We start from the raw sequence: 22,896 nt of genomic DNA on the forward strand, positions 1-22,896 counted from the left end.
AAAATTGTGTCAATCAGTAGAAGTCTCTATGATATTTCTACAAATATTCTACTACCAAAATACCAATATAATAATTTTACAATTTCTAGAAAACACTTCTGTCCAAGATACCAGTATTTGAGATGAGTTTAGTATTCAGTGTCTAGTTCTGTGGTCGGTCACACAAATCATCCCCTCAGTAGGATATATGGCTTATCACTGAGCTAAAACAGTAGCAGTTAGCAATGATTAGCAATTCTTAATGATTGCTAAAATGTCCACAATGTAAAGAAAAGCTATGAAGTAAACTTATTTAGAGATTTAGACTTGGAAGAGAAAATGTATGTCTGAAAGGGAAAACCCCAAAAATATATTTCTCTGACTTGTAGATAAGGCCATGTTTACACCTTCTCATTTCTATTTTGGCTGGCAGAGATTATCCTAATCAGGAGCTTCTGAAAAAATTATATAAAGTGGTGTTTCAGCCAGAGTATATAAAATTCTCCAATATCTTCCAGATCAACTGTACTTCTCATATTTGCTGATAGCACTGCATTATTTTTCATTTTCAGTTTCAGAATAGAGGCAAGTTAGGGTAGGGTGTAAATACTTCCATCAGCCAATGGAAATAGTCATGAGGTAGCATCACTGACTAGTGCGTTTTCAGTTTCTGTAGGTAACAGCTCTCAGCAGATTCTCTGGCAAGCTTGAGTAATTAATTTCTGCCCTCGGGGAAGAAGAGAAAAATAAATATACCTTGGAGTCAGAGGGAGCTTCCTAGAATTTAGCATTATGAATCTTGTCTGGTCCAGAATTAGCATTGTCTAGGCACAGCTCTCTGACTTTGAAAACATTTTAAAGCACCAATTAGCATAATTAAGAGGAAGGCCTTTCAAAGGGAAAAAGAGCACTTAAGTAATCAAGTCCCATTGGAAAAGTCAATAGGAATGTGATATCTAGCTCCATTAGGCTACTTTGAAAATTGCTGTAAGAATCTGTATTGAGTTTCATTTACTTATAGCTGGGAAGTGCTCAAGTATCAGCAGAAGCCTAAAAAACCATTTAAACCTCCATAGATGGCATACTTTTTAACTGGATGTAAATAACATTATTTCATTTACTAGACATCCAGAAAATCAGTCCTTCCCCTGGCTTGGTGCTTTCTCTGCATTGAGTATGTATAATACTCCCTATAATTTGCAGCTTCATTCTATACTACTACTTAGATTTTCCTTTTATGCCAGACACTTAACCTACCAAAATACTGTCTGGTACTTCAAAAACTTAGACATTAATTGCATTTTCTAATGCATTAACTAACTACAACACTTATTTTAAAAATAAGAGAAACATTTTCTTTTCCGGTAAAAAAAAGGTCCAAAGTCTTTGGTTTATTCTACACTACAGTGTCAGGAAGAATAAAGAGGTATGGATAAGGAGTACCTCTGAGAGCATCCCTGAATGTCTGAAAGCAATAGCAGTGATGATGCTAAAAGAGAAAAGTATGAGACAAAGGCTGAGCTTCTCTCAGTATGATTCCATACCAAATTTAGGGACTTCAAGTATTCCTAGGGGAAATGTGAAGGTATAAAAGCCTATCTGCTCTCACATAACCACTTTTTTGGATGTTTAAACAGTATTTCAACCTTATTCAGGGCCAGACCATACCTGGCCCTTTCATGCTAGCGAGAAGAGAGAGTAAGCAATACTAAGCTGAGAGTAGAAAAAGAGACTATATAGTGAGAAATGCTGGAGTTAACTAAAGGACACTTTGGATTGTATTACGTGAGGATTATATTTAAGGAGTATGTCTGAGGCTGAGTTTTGTTTTTCTGACTCAACTGAAAAGAAAAAAAAAAAAGAAAGAAAAATGTCCTGAACTGGAGCACATGCAGACTTCTGAAATAAACAGACTGTAAGTTTCAACACAGAAGTCACTAGCCTGTGACTATTAATGCGTGTTGCAGTGAACAGTAAAGTGTCATTAAGGAGAAGATAAAAACTATACAAGAAAAATTAGATCCTTCATCACTGGAATGCATTTTTAAATTAAAATCCCTGTGTAGCCTGAGAGCTGTGCTGGTTCCCACTGCAGTAGTCCCTGATCACTGCTGATAGCTCCTGATTTCAGGTCTAGAGCCAGGCAGCCAGGAGCTGTAGGTTTGCACAGCAAAGCACACCTCCTTTTCATCACATAGCAGGACACTCTGATCTGCAAACAAACATCTCATATTTCCATTTTAAATGGGGGGAAAATAGTCCGACTTTCTATTGGTCTCAATGAACCAAGATTCTCAGCTGTATCCATCTGTATGTTTCTTTGTATTAACCTCCCAAAAATAAACCTTAAGGCAGAACAGTTGCTAAGAGAGAGCAAGTAGGTGAATTTCCTTCTTTTTAGGTAAAAGGACCTGTGATTACAGTTTCTGTGATTTTAGATGTCCAAATCACTTCCCTCAACTGTCTATGTGGCTTCTTCAGAATGTATCATAGCTAAAGTTCATTTGAAGAGGGGAGGCCAGAGCTAATATTGTATTTGAGATGAGATTTTTTTAGAACAGCAAAATGAATACATTTTACCATATCAAACCCTAATTATTATTCATTAGACATTAAAACAGTAGCTTCATTTTTAAGATTGCTTCCAAAGAATTTTGCACAATTACTCTCTAGATGTTGCTGACTGATATAATCCATTCAGAATCTAAAGGTGTATAAGAAGATGAAATCATTTTACTTCTTCCTGTGTGTATGACTGCATTATTGAATAATTATTGCCTCTGTTCACATGGTGATTACTCAGGTTCTTCACAAGAGCTTCAAAGCCTTTTTTATCCCTGTCTAGCCAAAATGTTTTTGACATGTGCAGCTTCTCCCTGCTAAATCATTTGTAGTTTTTCCCCAGACTATTAATACACCAAATAGCACCTATTTCCTACTATTTCACCCTGTGGAATATTGCTGTTACTCTTTCATTGTCACAAAACCTGATCATTTGTTTACAGGTTTGATTTATGGTGGAGCTTTGCCTGTCATGTTAGGGGAGGCTGTCAGGTACCAGAGCAGATGGTTTTAGGATTAAAGAACCCCAGAGATGACAAGAGCAATCATACCACTGCTTCTGGAGGACAGTAAATGTGTCAGATCTTATTGAACTGGGTCAATAAGCAAAATAGGAATCAGGCTTTTCTTTCACACAAATTAGGGAAAAAAAAAAGGTACTAACCATCCCCCCCACCCCCCACCGCAGACCTTTCCCTCCCCATCCAAACCAAACCTAAAAAACAAAAACCAAGACCAAGACATAGTCCTGAACACATGACACAGTTGCATCTTGTGAGAGTGTGAAAATACAGCTCCAGCACATGTGCTTAAATGACAGAATTGCACACTAGTAAAATACAGGACATGGATTTATGCTCTTTTCAAAATGAAGACAATAAATAAGCGTGTAAGAGGAAACCAGAGGTGTGTCTATATGATATGTCAACAAGAACAAGGTACAAAGGAACAGCTCTGGCCAAGAGGATTATATTTGAAGAAAATTAGCTGGTATTCAAGATAAGTAAAAGTTAATTACAAATGCATGAAATTTAAACTAGAGTGATTTTAATATTAGTACAACAGACATAACCATAATGGCTGCAGGACAATCAGGAACAATTAGCATTAATTTAGTTCCCTTGATCTTTATTCTGCTAACACACTTTCCTGCAAAGAATGGACACCTAAAATGAGAAACAAAACTAATATACTAAAGAAAATAACATATTTCTCAAGTACTGAGACTGCTTAAAAATGTTAAAGTTTCAAAATAATTTATTCTAAATACCTCTTATTTTAGCTTTGAATTAGTTTATCAGAGTATATTCTTTACTATGATGAATTTAATGATTTTTTTTTTCCTTAAACTAGAAAGACATAACATAGCTATGAATGAGATGGTAGTGTTACAGAAATAAAGGAACACTACTGCAGTATTCAAATTTTATGGAGGGAAATGTTTGCCATGATGTAGAACAGAAACAGGTTTAACTTGGCCTATATGAAACATAATTTTATCTCAAATGCCTGCGAATGAAGTCCTTGTGGTAAAGACACTCTCAAGGCTGCCCTGTGTGACCTTGGGAGCAGAGCCCAGCCGTGCTGACTTGGAACTGCCATGTGTGCAGCAAGGATGGGGATTAGTGCTTTGGATTGATGCAAGGCAGGGGTATCTGCCCTCCACACATCATAGCCTTGCCTTTCTCTTACCTTTGAAACCCATTATCTGTATACTTTTAAATCTAATTTATGTCTATTTTAGTATTTTCCTCCATTTTTCTATGCTAAGGTCATAATCCCTGGCAACCTTCTGATGCATTGGTTACATCAGCTAACCCAGGTAATGGAGGGCTGTGTTAAATTTATACTTAACCTCTGGTTAAGTATAATGATTTTCAAGTGCCAAAATGTGAGACATGTGGATATTACTTTGATGGAAACTACGCAAGATTTTCTACAGACATATATGGAAGTTTATATACATTTACTTGCTGAATGTGCACATTACAGACAATATGTAAGAAAAAAAGAAAACACCTCAAAACCCCCTTTAATATGTAATCAAAGTACTCTATACCTCTTTCTATTAAACAGATAAAATCTTCAGAGGCGAGAGGACAAATTTTATAAGACTTCATACTTCAGATCTCAGAGGTTCACTGTTGTAGATGTCAGCGAACCCAATGGGAAGAATGATGATGTCTGACTTATTTCAGAAGGCTGAATGATTTCTTTATTATAATTATGCTATGATACATTAATATACTATATAAAAGAGGATACTAAAAACTACATGCTTCTCTCTCTAACTATCTTAACTCACTTCACAACTCATGACCCTGTTCTCCAGAATCCAGACACAGGTGGATCTCATTGGCCATCAGACCCAAACAATCCACCGTGATCCAACCAGGCATTCGCTGTAGGTAAACAATTCTCCAAACACATTCCACATGAGAAAAACAAGGAGCAGAAATAGAAATTGTTTTCTCTTTCACTTCTCTCTGTACACCTTTATAAAAATCCTGAGAGAGAGAGAAATGTGCTTGCCACAGTTCACCTCTTTAAAGTCTAATCCATAAACAAAAATTCTATTCTTTCATGTAGGTGCTATATATATATGTCATATAAGATCCCTGTGAAAATATTAACAGCCTATTTTTGGGGAGCTTGCAAACACTGGAAATTACAAAATGGAATATTTTAAAATTACAAGTAAAATAGCTGAGAATTTAAAAGCTACATCATTCTCAGAAATGAGACATCTTACCAAAATTATAGATCCACCAGTAGCAACTTTGAGGGTCATTGTCATATTAGAATTCAGGTGAACATAAGGAATGGCTAGATTCAATAAATATGCCATTTGATTTCCATTGCAGAGAAACTGGATAGAATTTTTATTATATCTCTTCCCAAATTAGCACATGAAGTGAGTGATGGTCATGAGCCAAAATCAAAGGCACAAACACACTCCTAATAAAGCTGACAATTCAGACCCTTGCATGAACTTTTTTTTTTAATGGATCAAATTAAAAAATCAAGTTTTGAACATCTATCAGATGAAATTGTAATCTTCTGCCAAACTTTGGGAATTTTGCCACTGATTTTTGAGCACCTGTAACATCAGCCAGGGAAAATTGGAACTTGGACATAATTCAGTCAGAAGAGAAAAACAAAGTTAAAAACTAGAGGTTTGTGTACTGCTCATTGATCTTGGACATTCAAGATGCACAAACCTCTGCAGTCAAAGAGAGGTAGGTGACATGAATACCTTCATATCTAGTTCCTTCTGAATGCTTGCCTTACCCTTTGCAGGTACAATAATCTGGAGGAAACTCTATCATCCCCAAGATCCTTAGGGAAAGTTTTTGAGTATCTAGAGACGTATGTTGAGACAGATGTTTTTTAAAATACTTTCAAAACCCATAGATCTTTCCTAACTAAATGTGTACTCCTTGTTGTGTTAGAACGTTTTTAGAGACAAGCCTAACCTCTGTCAGGTCTATCAAAAGTTAATTTGAGTTGAAAGGTGAATTATTTTATGAGGCTAAAGAATACTTTTTGTATATAAATTGGCTGTTGTAGTTCTACTTGAATGTATACTTGGAAGGTAGCATTAAAAAACCCCCAACATTTTGCAGAGCTTTAACTCATCTAATTTGACAAAGTCATAACAAGATATTGACCCATTGTTTTCACTGAAAATGAAACTTTCATGGTGAAATAAATACTCCATGAAGGAATCAGTTTCAGTAGGAAGAGGAGCTCAATCAAGGAATTAAAAAAGGAAAAAAAATCTAACATGTAATTGCAATGTTCCTTATAACAAGAAAAACACAGCTGAGCCCACAGAAATGCTGAAAACCTGAAAATTAGGCCTTAATTATCTGAAAGAACTCAAATCTAAATTGCAAGTATGTCTACTTAGAATAAAAAAGTAGCATTTCTCTTTTCTCATGGTGAAATTGCTGTCACCTTCGAGATATAGACAAAACTTTCTTGTAGGAAGTAATTTCTTGTCATTACCAAGGCGTGGCCTGTTAAATACTTTACATTTTTGTTTTGGGAAGCCGGAAGTGCAAGGAGAGGTACCTCCTATGAGAAACTTGCTATCCACTTCAGTAAAGGCACTGTAAGACTTATAATGCAAAAAGCCTCTGATTAATCACTCCTGGGCATGTTTATGGCTTAAAAATAGTAGAGCAAAAGTCCTGATATTAAATATTTGCAATGATAGCATTTTATTAGAAAACAATGTTGGAAAGCTATGTTTTAAAATATTTAGTTAGCAACAAGTTAGAACAGTATGGAGTTTGGCATACCTTCCACCTAATACAAAATGCTACATAAACACTCTACAAAACACAGTGTACATGAATTACCAACAGCTTCACGCATTTCAAGTCCTGCACATTTCTAGCCAGAATCTAACTATAGTTAGATTAAAATTTCTAGATGATGTCCTATCTTCTTTTGTCTGCAAAATAGTTTTTCTCTTTTACTTTTTCTTCTACTGTGAGAAATCCCTGAGGAAGAGCCCAGATAAAGTTTCACATTCAGAGCCCTTGATGCTTCTTAATGTTGGTAGATAATTCATGTGAATTAGCTATTTACATTTCTTCTCCACCATGTGGCAAAATATTGTCTTTCCAGAGAAGTTACTTCATGCCTACAAGTCAGGTTTATTCTGGTGAGAGAAGAAAGAAAGGAGTGGTACCAGGGGTAGATATCCCTTTGGGCAGAGCTCCAAGAGTCTCCAAATGGCCAGCTAATGCTCTGCAGGAACACAGAGGTTATCACCTCCATAAGGCTCTGGGTGAGTTGTCCCTCCCCCTCACCCCTACACTGCCTTGCTGCCTCATAACGCTGCAGATTGCATCTCTGGAACATGCAGCTGTTGTTCTGTGGATGGCTAAACAAATCAGACAGATCTGCTCCTCATATTTATGAGGAAGACTCCAATATACCTCCATACCAGTCTCACAGTATAATGTAATAAAGATTCCCCTTACAGTAGAGATACATTTATTGCAAGGTAGAGAGACCTGTCTATATTACATATAAGAGCTATGTATAAGAATTTTAAGAGCTGACTCAGCAGACCTGAAAGGAACACATTCCTCTTGATATTTTATGACAGCTCTCTAAACACCTAGACTTACTGTTGCAAAGAAGTGCCAGCATACATGGTCAGTGCACCTGCATTCCTGCAGAACTAGGTCATAACTTCCTTCAGCCTCATTTATCAAAGAGTCAGTACATTTAGAAAAGGAATGTTCCTGAAACTCTTCTCTGTGATAAGCTAGTAGAGCTCTTCTCAATAGTAATTTGTTAGATGACTGTGTTTGAATATGTGGGAGATTTAAATCCCTCTTGCTTTTGCAAGTCAGCAGTTTACTCTCTCTTCCCCACATCATTGAATCACAGAATCACAGAATCAAATAAGTTGGAAAAGACATTGGAGATCACGAGGTCCAAAGAAAGGACAAGATGGGGAAATTTTCAATATCAACTTTCTGCAATAGTAGAATGCAATACATGCAAAGCACTTAATATAGCTAACTATTTTTATTAAAAGTTTTATTTTACTAGGAATAGTATACAAACAGCTCTAATGCCATTATCATATTTGGAGTGAAGAAAAACACTTTTTCATTTTTTTGAAAATGATCTTGCTTTGTTCTACCCACTATATTTTCCTAGGGTTCTTACACTAAAAAAAAATAGTAACATAAGTAAATTAACTACTTTTTTGTTAATATAGTATAATGTTAATTTAATTTTTAGACTATAGGTAAACCATACAAATCTAAACATGTAGGTAATTTAAGAAGTAAAATTGTAAGGCCATAATCAGAAGCATTTAAATCATGTGAATATCATCTTTAAGGAAATGCTCCCAGTGTCACTGAAGAAAGAGTTTCAGTATTTAACATTACTGCTCCTTAGGCAAACTGGCTGTTACTGTCCTTTTCCAGGCTATTAAATGCCTTGCAGCTAAGTGGGAATTAGACACGTTTGTGCTGGTTGTCCACTCAGTGCAAAGAGCACGTCCATCTATGCCCTCTTTGCTTCCCTGTGCACCATCAGCCTGTACCCATCTGTTGGAGCTTTTCTGATCTTATATTTAGACTGTAATATCCTTTTGGGCAAGAGCAGCCTTTTTATCTAATTCAGCAATGGAGACAAGAGGGCCTTGACCCATAAGTAGCATCCCAGGTGTTCCTACAATAATATTTATGGTAATGAGGGTTTTTTTTATGGTGTCAGCTAGTGTTAGAAACCTGTTTTGCAGCTTTATGTATTTGGAGTCCAAATCATGCCAAAAAGCTTTTGAGCTACTACAGGCAGGCTATTCATATCTTTTTAAAGAAATAAGCACTCTCCTCCATAAGCAATAGAGATGACTTTAAAATGAAGTCTTTATTATCAAAATATGCCAAAATCTCCCACACACAGCCTTGCAGAATGTAAGTTTTAAAGTTGCTAGCAAAACTTTGAGTCTAAGTGTGCACAGCATGGCATTAATAAATTAATCTCACCTCTACCCCGCTGTTCTCACCTGCTTAGGTCTCACATCAGAGAAATACAAAATAAAGTCTTTCAGTTCTTATAACTATTTCTCAGACCTAAGACTTAATATATTAAAGTTCTGACTCAGACTCTGCAAATAAATTCTCATGAAGGCAGTGACAGTGGTAATCAATATCTTAAAACCTTTGTAAAAAAAGGTATTGTTTATTTGCAAGAGCAAGATATCAAGAGGACTATATTTTTTAGAAAAGCAGTGTAATTTACTACACATATTTTATATTTTCATTCTGTCTAGCAACAAGCAGCCTGCAAGAGTAGAGCTGTTTACTTCCAAGCTCCACTTTTTAAATCTGGGTAATGCAAGAAGTGGTCCCTGACAGGTGGTACCTTCCCCTCTCCTGCCATCTTCCTTACTCCAGAAATCGAGCCAACTTGCAGCACCTACTACCTGCTCAAATGCAGTCTCCCAGTTTGGCAAAACAGGGGCAGAAGCCTTAAAGCAGGGACAGAAGCCTCAGCACAGAAACTGTTTCCTTTTGTCGGTCTAACTGCAAATGGAAGGTTAATTGCAGAATTGCAATAAAACCATGCTAATTTCCATCTGAATGGCCTGCATGGTCACACAGGAGGTGGTAATGACAGTATGGCGTTCAGTGTGGGTCAACATAGTCTGCTGCAGCCTATATGACATCCATTTCTCCTTGTCTTCTTTATTGCTGACATCCATGCTGGTTAGATAACAGCTAAGTGTGCTAACCCTTGCTACAATCCTGTCCTTGCCTGCTCCATAGATTTTATAGCTTTGTCTAAACATTCTCCTCTGTGTTCTTATCTAAGGAGCCACTGTGTTCTACAGGGACCTGCCTCTGACAGGCAGCCCTATGATAAATGGTATTAGCACTTTATTTGCTTTTGCTTTGTCTTAGCTTTTTTATTTCTTGATTCTACAACATAAGTAACATTTTTCAAATTTTTTTTTTATTATGTGCCACTTGAATCAAGGAAGTTTAGATCCAAACATATTTGACTTTTGTGAGGGAGAGATCAGCAACAGAGGATCTATTACTCTGGTTTATACCTAAAGATAAAAAAAAAAAAAAACAAGAATTTGCAGTGTAATAAGGGCTTGATGTAAAGAAAGAGTAAAAAGTAAGGAAGAAAGTGGCGTCTTAATGGAAAAGTACACTGCATTTTTAAAGCTGATGCAGTTCTGAAATAATACATCTGTGTCTGCAGAAATGACAGGTCTTTTTGAAGTGTGTGACATAAGGGAATCCTAAGCATTAGCATTTTTATCTCCAGCTCTCTTAAACCTGACAATGAAAAACAATTTAAAATAATTAGGTGTAATTACTTTTACAGAATGTGTCTTGTGAAAAACTTTACATGCTGCAGAATTCATTGACATACTCTCACAGCTTCACATTGGCTTCTTTGACTGAAAGTAAGTACTAGGTAACTTTAAGCACTGTCACCTGAAAGTACAAAATGAACAGAAACATTTTTCAGGGTATAGGAAAATGGAAGAGAGGCTGGAAAGAAAAGACTCTTGAATAATTTCTTCGTTTCTGTACAAAAATGATTTCCTATTCTAGCAGCAGAAAACCCTTCTTTTATCAAGCAACTGCTCTGGTAAAGGGCAGGGAAAAAAGGATAAATAAATAGAAAATAGGAATATATGCAAAGGACATCTCTACAATGTAAGGCATTCTTGTGCTACAAAAGAAAAGAAAAGCTATTTTAGTCATTATGGGATGTCTTTGGAATGCAACATGGCATTCCAGCACCCTAGGATCTCCACCTATGTGATGGGGCTGAGAGGCAGCCCAATCACCTATTGAAGCAGCTGCTGGAAAGATTTCAAAATACATAGCAAAGACTTTGTGTGTTTAAACTGGATTAAAAAGTTATAGTTTGAATAGCCAAGCCATGAGCTTTAAAACAGAAGTAGAAATTTCCAAGTTTTAACAGAACTTCCTAACACACCAATGTATAAGAGACACTAATGTTTTAGCAAAGCTCTCAGAGGAGGGTAGTGTAACCCTAGTACAAGCTACCCAGCCAAGGTTTTCAGGACTTGGATGGAGCAAGCTGTGTTTGACCCAATTTACTGCATGTGATAGTCCTGGTTCAGCTATATGACTGGTTTAAATAAACCCCAGAGGCTCTCTGCAGTCAAGAGATCTACAGTTCCAAGTACAGTTAAGGGTTAAAGACTCTGATGTAACTTCAAATTGATTGACCAGAGCTTCTTTGCACAATATTTTCAACTTGCAATTAATTATACTCTCTGGTGTTCCCATTACAGAAGCCATGTGGAAAGATGCTGGCGTTATTTTACCACTTGGGACCATCCCCTCCTCTGGGGTGTTTATGAGGCAGATTTTTCCTCTACATGTGACACTGAGAATTTCTATCATGGTTGCAGAAATTGGTCCAGATACAGCTTTTCTACTGAGATAAAAACTGCTTTGTAGCATTAATAAATGATACCCAGGTAATCTGTGGTTCAATGCGGGAGGACACTTTGTCAAATCTCAGGGGCTTTGTCTGCACACCAGATTTTTACCTTTGACTTAAAAACGGTCTAAAATTTCTTTTATTAGTTACAAAATCTTGGAAGTGTATTCATAATGATGTAAAAAATTCACACTTCCTTTAATAAGCTACTTTCATGACTGTTTTTTTCTGGGCTACACATCCAATAGGGTATCTCAGTCCTGGGGTATTTGGTGATTGATTAAAATGGTTCAATCAGAAGGCAAAGTACGGTGTGTAAAGGAAAATACAGTTTAATCAAGGAACTAAGCTTATAGGATAAACAGCAGGGAAAACTTACTAAGGCCTAGAACAGCTAAAATAGAAATTGATGTTAATCTAAATGCAAAGGGAATGCTTCAGTTCAGCTCAATAAATGATATTTTACTTTCACACACCTGCACCTCAAAAACACTGGTTTGGGTTTGCAAATAGAAAGTGAATAATTTGCACAAACTATATTTCTATGAATATTTTAAATCCTGGCAAGGTCTAGTGTACACTGGTCTGAAAAGAGGGGTTTTAATAAAGAAAACCTGTTGTAGAAAACATATTGATATATGGTGTATATTTGTTTATATAATATGTATTTAACATACAAAATGCAAAGAAGCAGGGCCAGGGTTTTAGATAAGCCCTTCCAAGACCTTAATTTATAAGTGTAGGTCTTTACCATGGGCAGACGGGTTTCCACACACAGTTCCCACTATGTTCTGGTGGTTACAGTTTTGCACATGAATCTCCCTTGCAGCAGTTAAATTTCTCTGTGTCCAATCTAACCAACTGACAGACACAGAAAATACTATGTGCCTCTGCCTTTTTTGTACTAAAAATAATTAATAGCTATGTTTATCTGCAATTAGGATTTCTTCAAAAGCCAGATGAACTTGCTCTCATTTCTACCTTATTCAAAAGTCTAACCCCATTAGAGAAAAAAAAAAAAGTAGTTCTTCCCTTAATATTTCACACCAAAAGCTTCTCCAAACTTGGCCTCATATATAGTATTTTACATAAAAAATTATTTTCACCATTCAGGTAAGATATTCAGCAGACTATAAGTAAAGATTTTTTGGTTGTTTTAAAATACATAGTACATTAACTCTAATTTCTTCATGATTTTAATGATTTTATCTATATTTGTTCTATCAAGTCTAGATATCGTGAGGACATTCACAGAGGACTAAAACTTGTAAGGATTAAAAAAGGCAATAAAATTATTTAAAAGCATTCCAATGTTAGATATTCTCCTGGGATTAAATTTTTCTGTTTGAACTGCTTTGGAGTGTTTCATTACTATGTAATGTTTCAGAATTTTGGTATATCCTTGTCTTTTTCAAAGTATGTGCAATGTAATAAGTATGGTTTGTAGTTATTCGTAAGATGAGTACTTTGAAAACTTTCATAACTTCAAAGTGATCATCTTGTTTTGGTTGTCTACTTTATTCCTATTTATTATTTCTGTATGACATTCCAGGGGCTAATTATTTTCTATAATACTGCAAGAAACCACCCAAACTAGTTGGCTGAGTCTCTCAGATATTGATACCCCAAATACTTCACAAGAGTGGTAACCATCAACCATTTCCTTCAAATATTAATTAAAAGTGAATTTTCAGCCCTGCTTCCTACAAAAAAAAAAAAAAAAAAAAAAAAAAAAAAAAACCCACCAAAAAACTAGACAGTTGAGTATACAGATATTTCTATTTCACATAAAAGTGGACCTTCAATACAGGTACCCCAGGTCAAGAGAACATTAAAATTGATTTTACTAAATTGAAGATACCAGCACTCATGTATGACATAAGTATATTTTTAAAACACTTTTTCTTAAAGATGCATGTTCAAAACCAGAAAGGACCATAGTTCCAGAGGAACAGGTTCTGTTATTACTAATGACTAAAAATGAAGAAAACCAATAATTGAGAACATAATGAAGCAGACTGGAAAAGAAATTAAAATCAAACATTCAGGTAGAAAGATGACAGACTGAAGTGAGCAATTGATCACCGCTAGCGAATGAGCTAGCACTGTAATATTTTATAGACTATAATATCTGTGAAGTGTAGTCAGCATGATGTTCTTTCTTGTTCTGCACAAGGATTCATAAATCTACACGTGTCAGTTCTAACCTGATGGATGTGTGTTTGGAGCAGTGAAACCAGACCAATATTTTACAGTAGAACACAGTTCTCTTGGCTGAGATCCTTGGAAATTTACAAGTACTCTTTCTGGCAGTGAGGAGGATTCACTTAGTTCTTACAGTGCCACAAAACAAACTGAACTGATGTTCCCACTAAAGCAGACCAGGGCATGCTGGGCACCTGTGCCGAGCATTGCCATCTGCCAGACAGCACCAGAGCAGGTGCCAGCTGAAGCCTTTCCCAAGACTCCAGTTGTAGCTCATTAGAACTAGCTCTTCATAAGCTGAACATTTGTTGAAATTACTGGAAGCTGTTCTTATGTAGGTCCAGGCTCAAACTCCAGACGGTAGGTCTGGAATACAGAAGTAGGTACACGTACCTGCATGCACCAAACATTTCCATCATCTGGATCCAAAACCTGATTGTTCTTTAGCACTACAGTTTTACCATGTGTCTTCTGTTAGCTGATTTTCCTGACAGCCCCACTACCTGGAGATTTGTGATCACACAAAATCCCAGGTTTCTTTTTTTTTTTTTTGAAACTAAGTTCCTGGTTGCCATGTTGCCAAGAATATGTTGCGAATATGAGTCTCAGAGGGTTCAAAAGCAGACTGATATTAACACATTTAAAAAAATATCATTATTTTTCATATTTTTAAAATGTTTTTTGAATGCTTAGATTTAATAAAAAGTGCTCATGTCACATTCAAACCCAAGTTTTTAATCCTTTTGCAGAAGGAAATGGTTTACAGGGACAAAGCTGGAATGATCTAAGATCATTAATAGTGAAGATAATTCATATATAAAAAAAGAAAAATAAAAACCAAGCCTCTATCTCAACTTTCATACCAAGTCTTCTGTCATGTCTATCCATTTAAGTAATTTTTTTTGCAAAAATACATTCATATTTACCTGCTTCTACAGTACATTCTGAGACTTACTGTAACATGAAAACACTAGGATTCAAAAGTTAATTATTGCTTTGACAAATTATGTATTGTATTGCTCAAGAATGGAAGTAATGGCACTGGTTTTTCTGATATGATTTCTACTGTTATTTACCTAATGGTTATGCTGGGTCTAAGAATACCAGAAACTTGTTAGTTCATTGACATACAATACTTATGGAAGAACTAGCAGATGCACACATACCTAAAAACAGTCTTTCTTCTGAAAACAGGATAGCCTGAGTTTAAACCTGAATAAATATACCAATGCCACAAGTATCTATTGTCAAGGATACGCTTAAATCTGTACCTTCAGAATTCCTGGCAAAATTGCTCAGGACCTTGGGAAAACTAAAACCAGCTGCCTCTGGTTTCTTAGCATAAGCTAGGAAAAAGTTTCCTGGCACTAAAACTTCCCAGGCTGTTGAAACTCAAGAGAATTTCAGGTAAATGTCTCTCTTAATGGGTATTCCAGCTTGATGCTGACTCACAAAATTCTGACAAGAGTGAAGCTACCTGGGGACCACAAAGGACTTAGGCAGAATTTAGGAACCTGAACTCAAGATTTTAACCTAAAGTTTGCATCTAAGATGTAGGACACTTGCACTTTGGAAAACGCGTTTCAGCCAACTTCTGCATCCGGCCAGAAGCACCACAGTCTTTACATGATTAAGACACTTGGAGATTCCGTCCTATCTGCACCAGGTGGGGATCTTTCAGTCACCTTGTCTCTGCATCTGAATTTACTGAAGAACTCAGTGGGGAAGATAATTTTTTGAATTCAGGCTGTTCACTTCAGTCCAACATGGGACATATAACACTTGAGTGAAAGACACAGTCTTATTTTCAGTGTTTCCTACTGGCACCCCTCGGGTGCTGAGCACCTTTTTCTGGATCCTGCCACTGACAACTAATTGTAGGTGTTCACTGGGAGTCAGTAACCAAGTCCTTTTAAAGGCTCTGACTGCAAGAGTGTGATAAACAAAATGTGTGTGGTAATTTTTATATTGCAGAGGATGTGGTTCAGTCAAAATTGAGTTCTTGTGTTCAAAAGTGCTGTACGTTAAAAAACTAATAGAAAATGAGTAAAAACCTGAGATGAAACTTGAGGTATTCACCTGAAATAAAGATTTAAATAGCTGAAGAACAATGCCCTTTACAGGCCTATTTTTAAAGCTTATTCCAAAGAAAACATTTATTAACTATAAAAACCACAGGTTTGGTTTGTTTTTTTTTTTTTTTACGGTATTTTGCATTGATAACAACTCCTCCATAGCCAGAATGTTGTGCTACTGTAGGAATGACAAAAAGTTGCAGCTAAATTTCTGGTGGAAAGGAAGGAATTTTTTTTGAGACAGTGGCACAAATTATACCTGACAGTTTTTATTATCTAAGGGAGCCAGCATCCTGACTCTTGGCCCTCTCCTAATCTCCTCACTACACTCAAGACAACTGGGTTTCAACAACTCACAGGGTTCTCACAGAATGAATGCCTTCAGTAACAGGAAATATTTTCAATATTACTTGTTTCCTGGAGACAGGTAGAAAAATCATTTTCTCATGTTTAATAAGATCTTTAAGGGATATAGTATATAGCTCAGTATATATTGAAATAAAACAGCAATCTGCAATTAAAGAGCCCATGCCTAAATCTGGTGCCAGTTGAACTATAGAAATGGGAGCCAATGGAATTGGACTGTTAAGATCCGCCAGGAACTTAAACACAGTCTAACCTCTACTCCATGTCAGCTAACAGAAAATTAATCTTATTTTTACAGGTTGGTGAAGATCATGCCATATCTCAGGGAAACATTTTTTCACCAATGAAAAGAAATGAGAGGAACAAGGTGAAATGTAACAGAGAGGTACCTGAAAATGCTAGAAGGGAAAAGCAGGACAGAACTGTACCACTGTCTCCACTGGGTGGGAATGATATGTCCAGGAGTCGTGATTTTATCACACATTAGAGTCAAAATACTGCACATGGAACAACTCTTTCCTAAGATGGGAGAACTTGCTGATGTAAAGGTTTCCAGCATCTAAAACGATGCCCATGCTTTGTATCTTCCAAATCATGTAATCAGTTAAATCTAGCAATACTAGAGCTAAGCAAGAGATCCAGTTTTTAACATGATGTCCCAATGCCCCTACATCATGACAGTTCATCAGTAATAGACCCAGACTCTTCACCTTTCTCACTGTGCAACCAACGTGGCTAAATTTGTGAATGCAACCATGTTTTTAAATTATTTGCCATGGGAATGTTGCCTGAATAAAGACAAAAAGTGAAATAAAGGCTTACAATTAGGTCCAAAGAACAAAGCAAATGCTATTTTCTGTTCTGGGTATTTTCATAGGAACAATGTTATCACTCCCCTTGCCCCAATTCAAATGCAAATTAAGCACCACATTTGTTTAAAGTAGCTAGAGAAATAGATACACAGAGGCAAGTGCTGCTAGATCTGGGCCATGGTGCATATCTGATGGCACAGCAAGGTTCAAAGTATTATGTTAACAGTACTGCAGCTTTAAAATGTTTGTTTTAAGTGTTAGCAAATCTTGGTGTTGAAATCTGTGCTACAGGCTTTCTGAGGAAGCACTAAATGGGGTAAGTAAAAGCTAATAGCCTTTTTCTCCCTCCACCTCAACCCCCAAAAATAGCAGCAAACATAAAAATCAAATTAATCTTCTTTTCATTCCAGACATAATTTTCTTTTCTTAGAACAAACCCATTCCTATATATTAGCTATTCCATACATTGAAGTATCCATACTCAAGGTGCCATTCTGTTTTCAAGTGGACATAACCTGAGACATTCCAGTGAAGAATAAAAAATAGAATTTCCAAGGAAGAAACACATTTCCTTTAATTAAAAAGTATAAGAATTATAATTTTTTGCATGGTATTTTTTAATGTTTTCCACTAGAAAGCCTCTCAATGGCTGGAATAAACTCTGTGTATGATGCATTGATGGAAACTTGAGTCTCCAGTTGTGGTATTAATATATCAAAATTAAAAGTTAAAAAATTAAAACCTGTAAGTATAAGAGTAAAGATCATATTCTACTGCTTTGCCTGGAGTAAGAAACCTCTTTTACATACTCTCCAAAACAGCACAAATTTTTCAGTTGAGGTCTTCCTTTAGGAGAACAGAATATACTCAGTGCCTTACAGTAATATTACCTTAATTATACTCCAAGCAAGATTTCTCCTGTGTGCATTATTTGCTTATGATTTAGTATGATTTTCAGACCTCATTTGACTTTGCTTAATCACTAATACTCTAAATTACACCTACTATTCTCCCCTCAAAATATCCCCAGTGTGGATGCTATGAGGTGTAGTGAACTTGTCATTTGAAGTTTTCTTAAATGACAAAGAAAGGCTGGCTACATATAATCACCAGAACAGCAAAAGATACACAGAGGACCAAGACTTAATTTCATTGTCTTTCATCAGCAAGTAGTTTGCATGTGGAGAGCAATTGAATTTGTACTGATTGAAAATACATAATCTAAATTTTTGTGCTCATATATGTGACACATAAGCTTAACCAGAAATTTTGTCAGTGCTGGACTGGTCCTTGCAAAACAACAGCTTCATGACAGATATCTGGAATTTTCGGAACCCTTTTCTTTCAACCGGTATCTAATCCTTTAACACTTTAAAACTTTAACATTTTAAAACCATTTCACTTAAAAAAACCCCAAACAAACAAAACTAATCCAAACAAATCCCCAAAGCTATAAATTATTTAACTTAGTTCTAGAACTAATATCTGTAGGAGCATTACAGGAGTCATTGCAATATAATTTTTATTATAAATTTATAGCATCTAAATATTTTAGAGACCATCCACTAAGGTGGTGGAACAGCCTTCTAGGCAAAATTGCAGACTCACACCTTTAAGAAAGAAAAAAACCCAAAAAATGCCTGTTTGTAAGCCCAATAGAAAAGCCCTTTTTCCATGTAGAAAGTGAAAGTCTGAGATCACACACCACTAAGTGCTTTGGCCCATCCAACGTGGAAATGCAGTACTTACAGCTGTCCAGGGAATGCCCCTAATTGTCACAGGTTAAGGTAAGTTGATGGTGAGGGGCTGTTAAGGAACAGTTCTGGCCTGGGAAACCCACTGGAAGATGATCAGTTTGTGATAACCAAGATAGAACCCTCTGCACTGAGATACAAACGGGACTTCTGGGATATGTCTCCATTCCAGTTAAACTGGGATTGGTTCTAATGAGGTTGTTGGGACATTTGATTATTACTCCTGTTGCCCAAGAAAGGATAAAACTGATGGGTGAAGGTTAATGTTTTCATAGTAATATATGTCAAGAGCCCCAGGGTATATGAAAAAAGTTTTCTGAATGTGTCCTTGCCTCAGGGAAAAGGGAGCATGGGGAGCATGGCCAACAGCCCTACCTGGGAGCAAGGCTGCAGCGCACCATCATCATTCGGACTGCAATGCATGCTTTGAAAGCAGCTATTGTTTGTGGCCTACATAAGCTGACAAAGTGCCTTCTGAGCTACTTCCCACCAGAGAGCCATTATTATCATTATAATTATTATCTGGATTTGTTTCTCTGCTAGTGGTATTTGACCAATTTTTACACAGTGGGCTTTCTTTGTAAATTCTCCCCTAGAGCTGCAGTCTTTTCTGTCAGAAGTTTGCTCTCTATAAAGAGTTCAGCAGCAGGTCACAGACCTGGTTTGCAAAAGAAAAGACAAATCAACAATCAACTTAGAAGAATAAGAAGCCTCCAGAAATCTTGATGTAACCTATTGAAAAACTAGAAACACATATTTATTGAACTTTCTTCTTTTTTCTTTTTCTCTGCCCGACCCAGCATCCTCACTTCTCTGAGGTCAAGCACCTTTATAAGATTGTCATTTTCCCCTTAGATTTCTCATAATTAGAAAATATTTAAACGGATAATAACAGGGATAAGAGAAAACAGAGAAATTAAAGGAGATAAGAATAAAGCAATCTGCAGTTTGAATGCAGATCACTGAGCTTTTGGTCACAGGTGTTTGCATTATTTCCCCCACACCAAACATTTTTTTCTCTTGGGGAGCTATTTTACCTTTAGATAAACTTTGTTTATGGAAGGTGTTTCATTACAAAAGATGAAAAGCTTGAACTCTGAAGAGTTAATGTGGAACACTCAGATCAGAATGAGGGCTGGGGTAGAAACTATAGACTGGACCAAAATTGAGCATTCCATTGATAAACACCTCATCTGCTCTGCAAAAATCGAAGCCTGCAGATCCTCTAAACAATAATTTCAAAGGGAGTTTTTAACTTGAAGACATTTCAGGGCCTATCTGTATCAATGCATAAGAAGAAATAATCTGCACACCTGAGGGAATGTTTTGGTTGATGAATTTTCCTAATTTGCAAAACCAGGATGTGTTATCTAATCTATTCTTCTATGCAGTCTGTCTAGTCATTTCCTATACAGATCCTGAATTTTCCAAACTTTGAATCACTCTTAAAAATCTAAAATTATTTTATATTTTTTCCAACTGATTTTTATTTTAACCCTCTTCTTTAGATTGATCGGAAATTCAGCGTGTCAGTCTCTTCCTTTTCTCTACAAACACTAAATAATGTTTTAATATTGAATAAAATGGTATAAGATTGAATAAATCTTATAATATTGAATAAAACCTGACATTTTGAGTGACTTATACACGCACTTTTATATATTTACATACATTTACGGATATATACGTGTGTGCATATATCCATGTGGGAAGGAAGAACTTACCTATGTCCCAGGTAAGGGGGTTATTCTGCTCCATCTCCCTTTTCCCTATGACATACCAGATGCAGGCCATCCAGTGAGCAAGCAAGGCAAACATGGACATGAGAAGTGTGAGAACGATTGTGCTGTGCTGGGAGTAACGATCCAGCTTCTGCAGGAGACGCAAGAGGCGCAGGAGCCGCACTGTTTTCAGAAGGTGGACAAGGGAAACCTGGGAGAACAGGGAGAGAAAACCACTCATCAGCACCTAAACAGCTTGGCAGCAGGTTACTTCTATCACACAGTTCTCTTGTTTCAAGAAAGGAAATTCTAAAGCTCTATGAAATGTTGCCCACTCTTCATTCAGCTGCACAGCTGACTAGACTAAATCTTAAGACAACAAAGAACAGCAAAGAAGATGCTTTAAAAAAAAAGTGTGAAATTTTGATGTGTAAATACACAATTACTATTTCTGATATAAACCAAACAAACTTGAAATACTAGATCTTTCATGTTATCTTTTTTTTCATGCAGTCTTCTTTCAGATTTAGCTTAAAATTTTGTGTTTGTGAAAAATTGACTCTTTCCACCTCTAGGAGAGAAACACAATTGTCAAACTGACCAAAGATCATTTGTTTGCAATATGAAACCACAAAATAATATCTCCAAGCACACAATGATTTTTCAGCTTCAGCTAACAGCACACCTAATTTAACTATGTATGAGATGGAGCCAGCCTATAATTTATCCTTATCTAAAGTATTATTGCCTTTCAAGTTTATGTGGCAAAAGCAGCACCTAATCTGCTCAGCACCCTAAGTATACATCAGTTTATGAAGAATATGGCTCTGGCTTTAGAGGAGTTCCAGCATAAAATGAACAGTGTCTAGATGACCCCAACCCTTCCAGAGCATCCTGCAACCTACATCCATACCATATTTATTGTGCACAGCTTACAGTTCTGCAGGGAATGTGCTTGGCTTATGTTTCAGCTGTTCAGTCGAGTTAGCAAACAATATACAGATTAGGATCCAAACAGTTTTATTGTATTTGTCTAAGATTAAATAGCAATAATTTTTATTAACAATAAGCTTTTTTTTTCTTCTTTCATTAATGAGACAGTAGGATTAAGGCCTGGTTGATACAGGATACCCACATCAGCTGGAAAAGTAACATCAGACTTGATGTGTCTTGCCACAGCACTCCCAGACCACAGTAAAGAGCTCTCTCAAAAGCAAGTCTAAAAACACAGCTCAATCAATATGCTTTTGCCTTTGCTAATCCAGAATATCCTGAAGCTCATCCTTTCTGTTACCAAAACTAATAATCTGAAATCTAAATTTTAATGGTGTGCCTTCACCAACAGCTAGATTTGAAGTGACTGATATATTCTGTAACATCAGGTGTTTTTGATTTGTTCAAAGACTTAACAACTCGTTGATTTTATTCCACTCTCAGGAATTAAGTATGCGAGAAACCTGTAAAGAAGAAAATAAGAAATCTACAAGCATTATCTTTTTTTTGTCACTACAGTTTTGGAAGTGCATAGGTAATTCTCCCACGAGCCTCTTCAAAGGGCAGTATTTGCAGCCCATTATCTAGTGTGGTTTTTTTTTCTCAAGAACTTTTGCATTTTTTAATGTACATAGAAAGGAAAAAAAGAAAATCAACAAAAATATGGCATTTTTCAGGATACATTGCTAAAATAAGGTCTGACATTTGAGCACACAAATATTTACAAGGTCATTTCTTGCATTGCATTTCTATGTCATTCTCCATCTACAGTGCCAGAGAATTAGTTATGTCTGTGGCCTTAAGCCCAAGAATATCTGCAAATCTAGGGCAGATGGCTGCAAAATATTAGAAGTAATTGCCATGTTTATATTACTACAATCATATAACTTTAATTTATATTTATTCTTTAATTGCCATGAAATTGTACCAACTGCCTCTGTTTCAGTGGTAATTAATTTCACAAAGTCTCCTGTTCTTCTCTCTCATCAGCTTGTTTGAACCAGACATAGTTCTGTTGCTTTCATAACGTAAATGTCTTCCTATTCATGACCGACTCTTCAAGGTGTAGCAGTAACATACAAACATTTGTATAATGATTGTATATGTGCTATGGCCTACACATTGGAGCCTTCATCTTCCCATGGGAGCCTATGTTCTAAAATATCACAATTAAATAATGGCAGCTTTGGTGAAATAATTTTTAAAATATACCTACAAACAAGAAATTGCAAAAGGACTGTTATAATTCTCTGTGTGCCCTGCCACTTATCAGTCTAGCCTAAATTCTGACCATTTTTGTTAAGCTACAAATATAAAGAAAATGAATCACATATCATAAATATTCTTTTTAATGTGGAAGCAGGTTTCATTTTAAGGCCTAAGGACTTCCCCATTTCAAAAGCATTTCTTCATAAAATTGAGCACAGATGTAGTTAATCATGTATTATTG

At 36.2% G+C, this 22,896-nt stretch overlaps 1 protein-coding gene across 2 annotated transcripts in view; it reads right to left on the reverse strand.

Annotated features, from left to right (window-relative positions):
* KCNH8 (potassium voltage-gated channel subfamily H member 8) overlaps positions 1-22,896 on the reverse strand; it is a 175,031-nt gene that overhangs the window by 47,595 nt on the left and 104,540 nt on the right. For both annotated transcript variants that reach the window (XM_068207322.1, XM_068207313.1), the window contains exon 7: positions 20,457-20,664. In XM_068207322.1, coding sequence (XP_068063423.1) covers positions 20,457-20,664 — 208 coding nt within the window. The remainder of the gene's footprint in view (positions 1-20,456; positions 20,665-22,896) is intronic.

The sequence above is a fragment of the Anomalospiza imberbis genome, chromosome 1 (assembly GCF_031753505.1).
Source record: "Anomalospiza imberbis isolate Cuckoo-Finch-1a 21T00152 chromosome 1, ASM3175350v1, whole genome shotgun sequence".
Taxonomy (NCBI): domain Eukaryota; kingdom Metazoa; phylum Chordata; class Aves; order Passeriformes; family Viduidae; genus Anomalospiza; species Anomalospiza imberbis.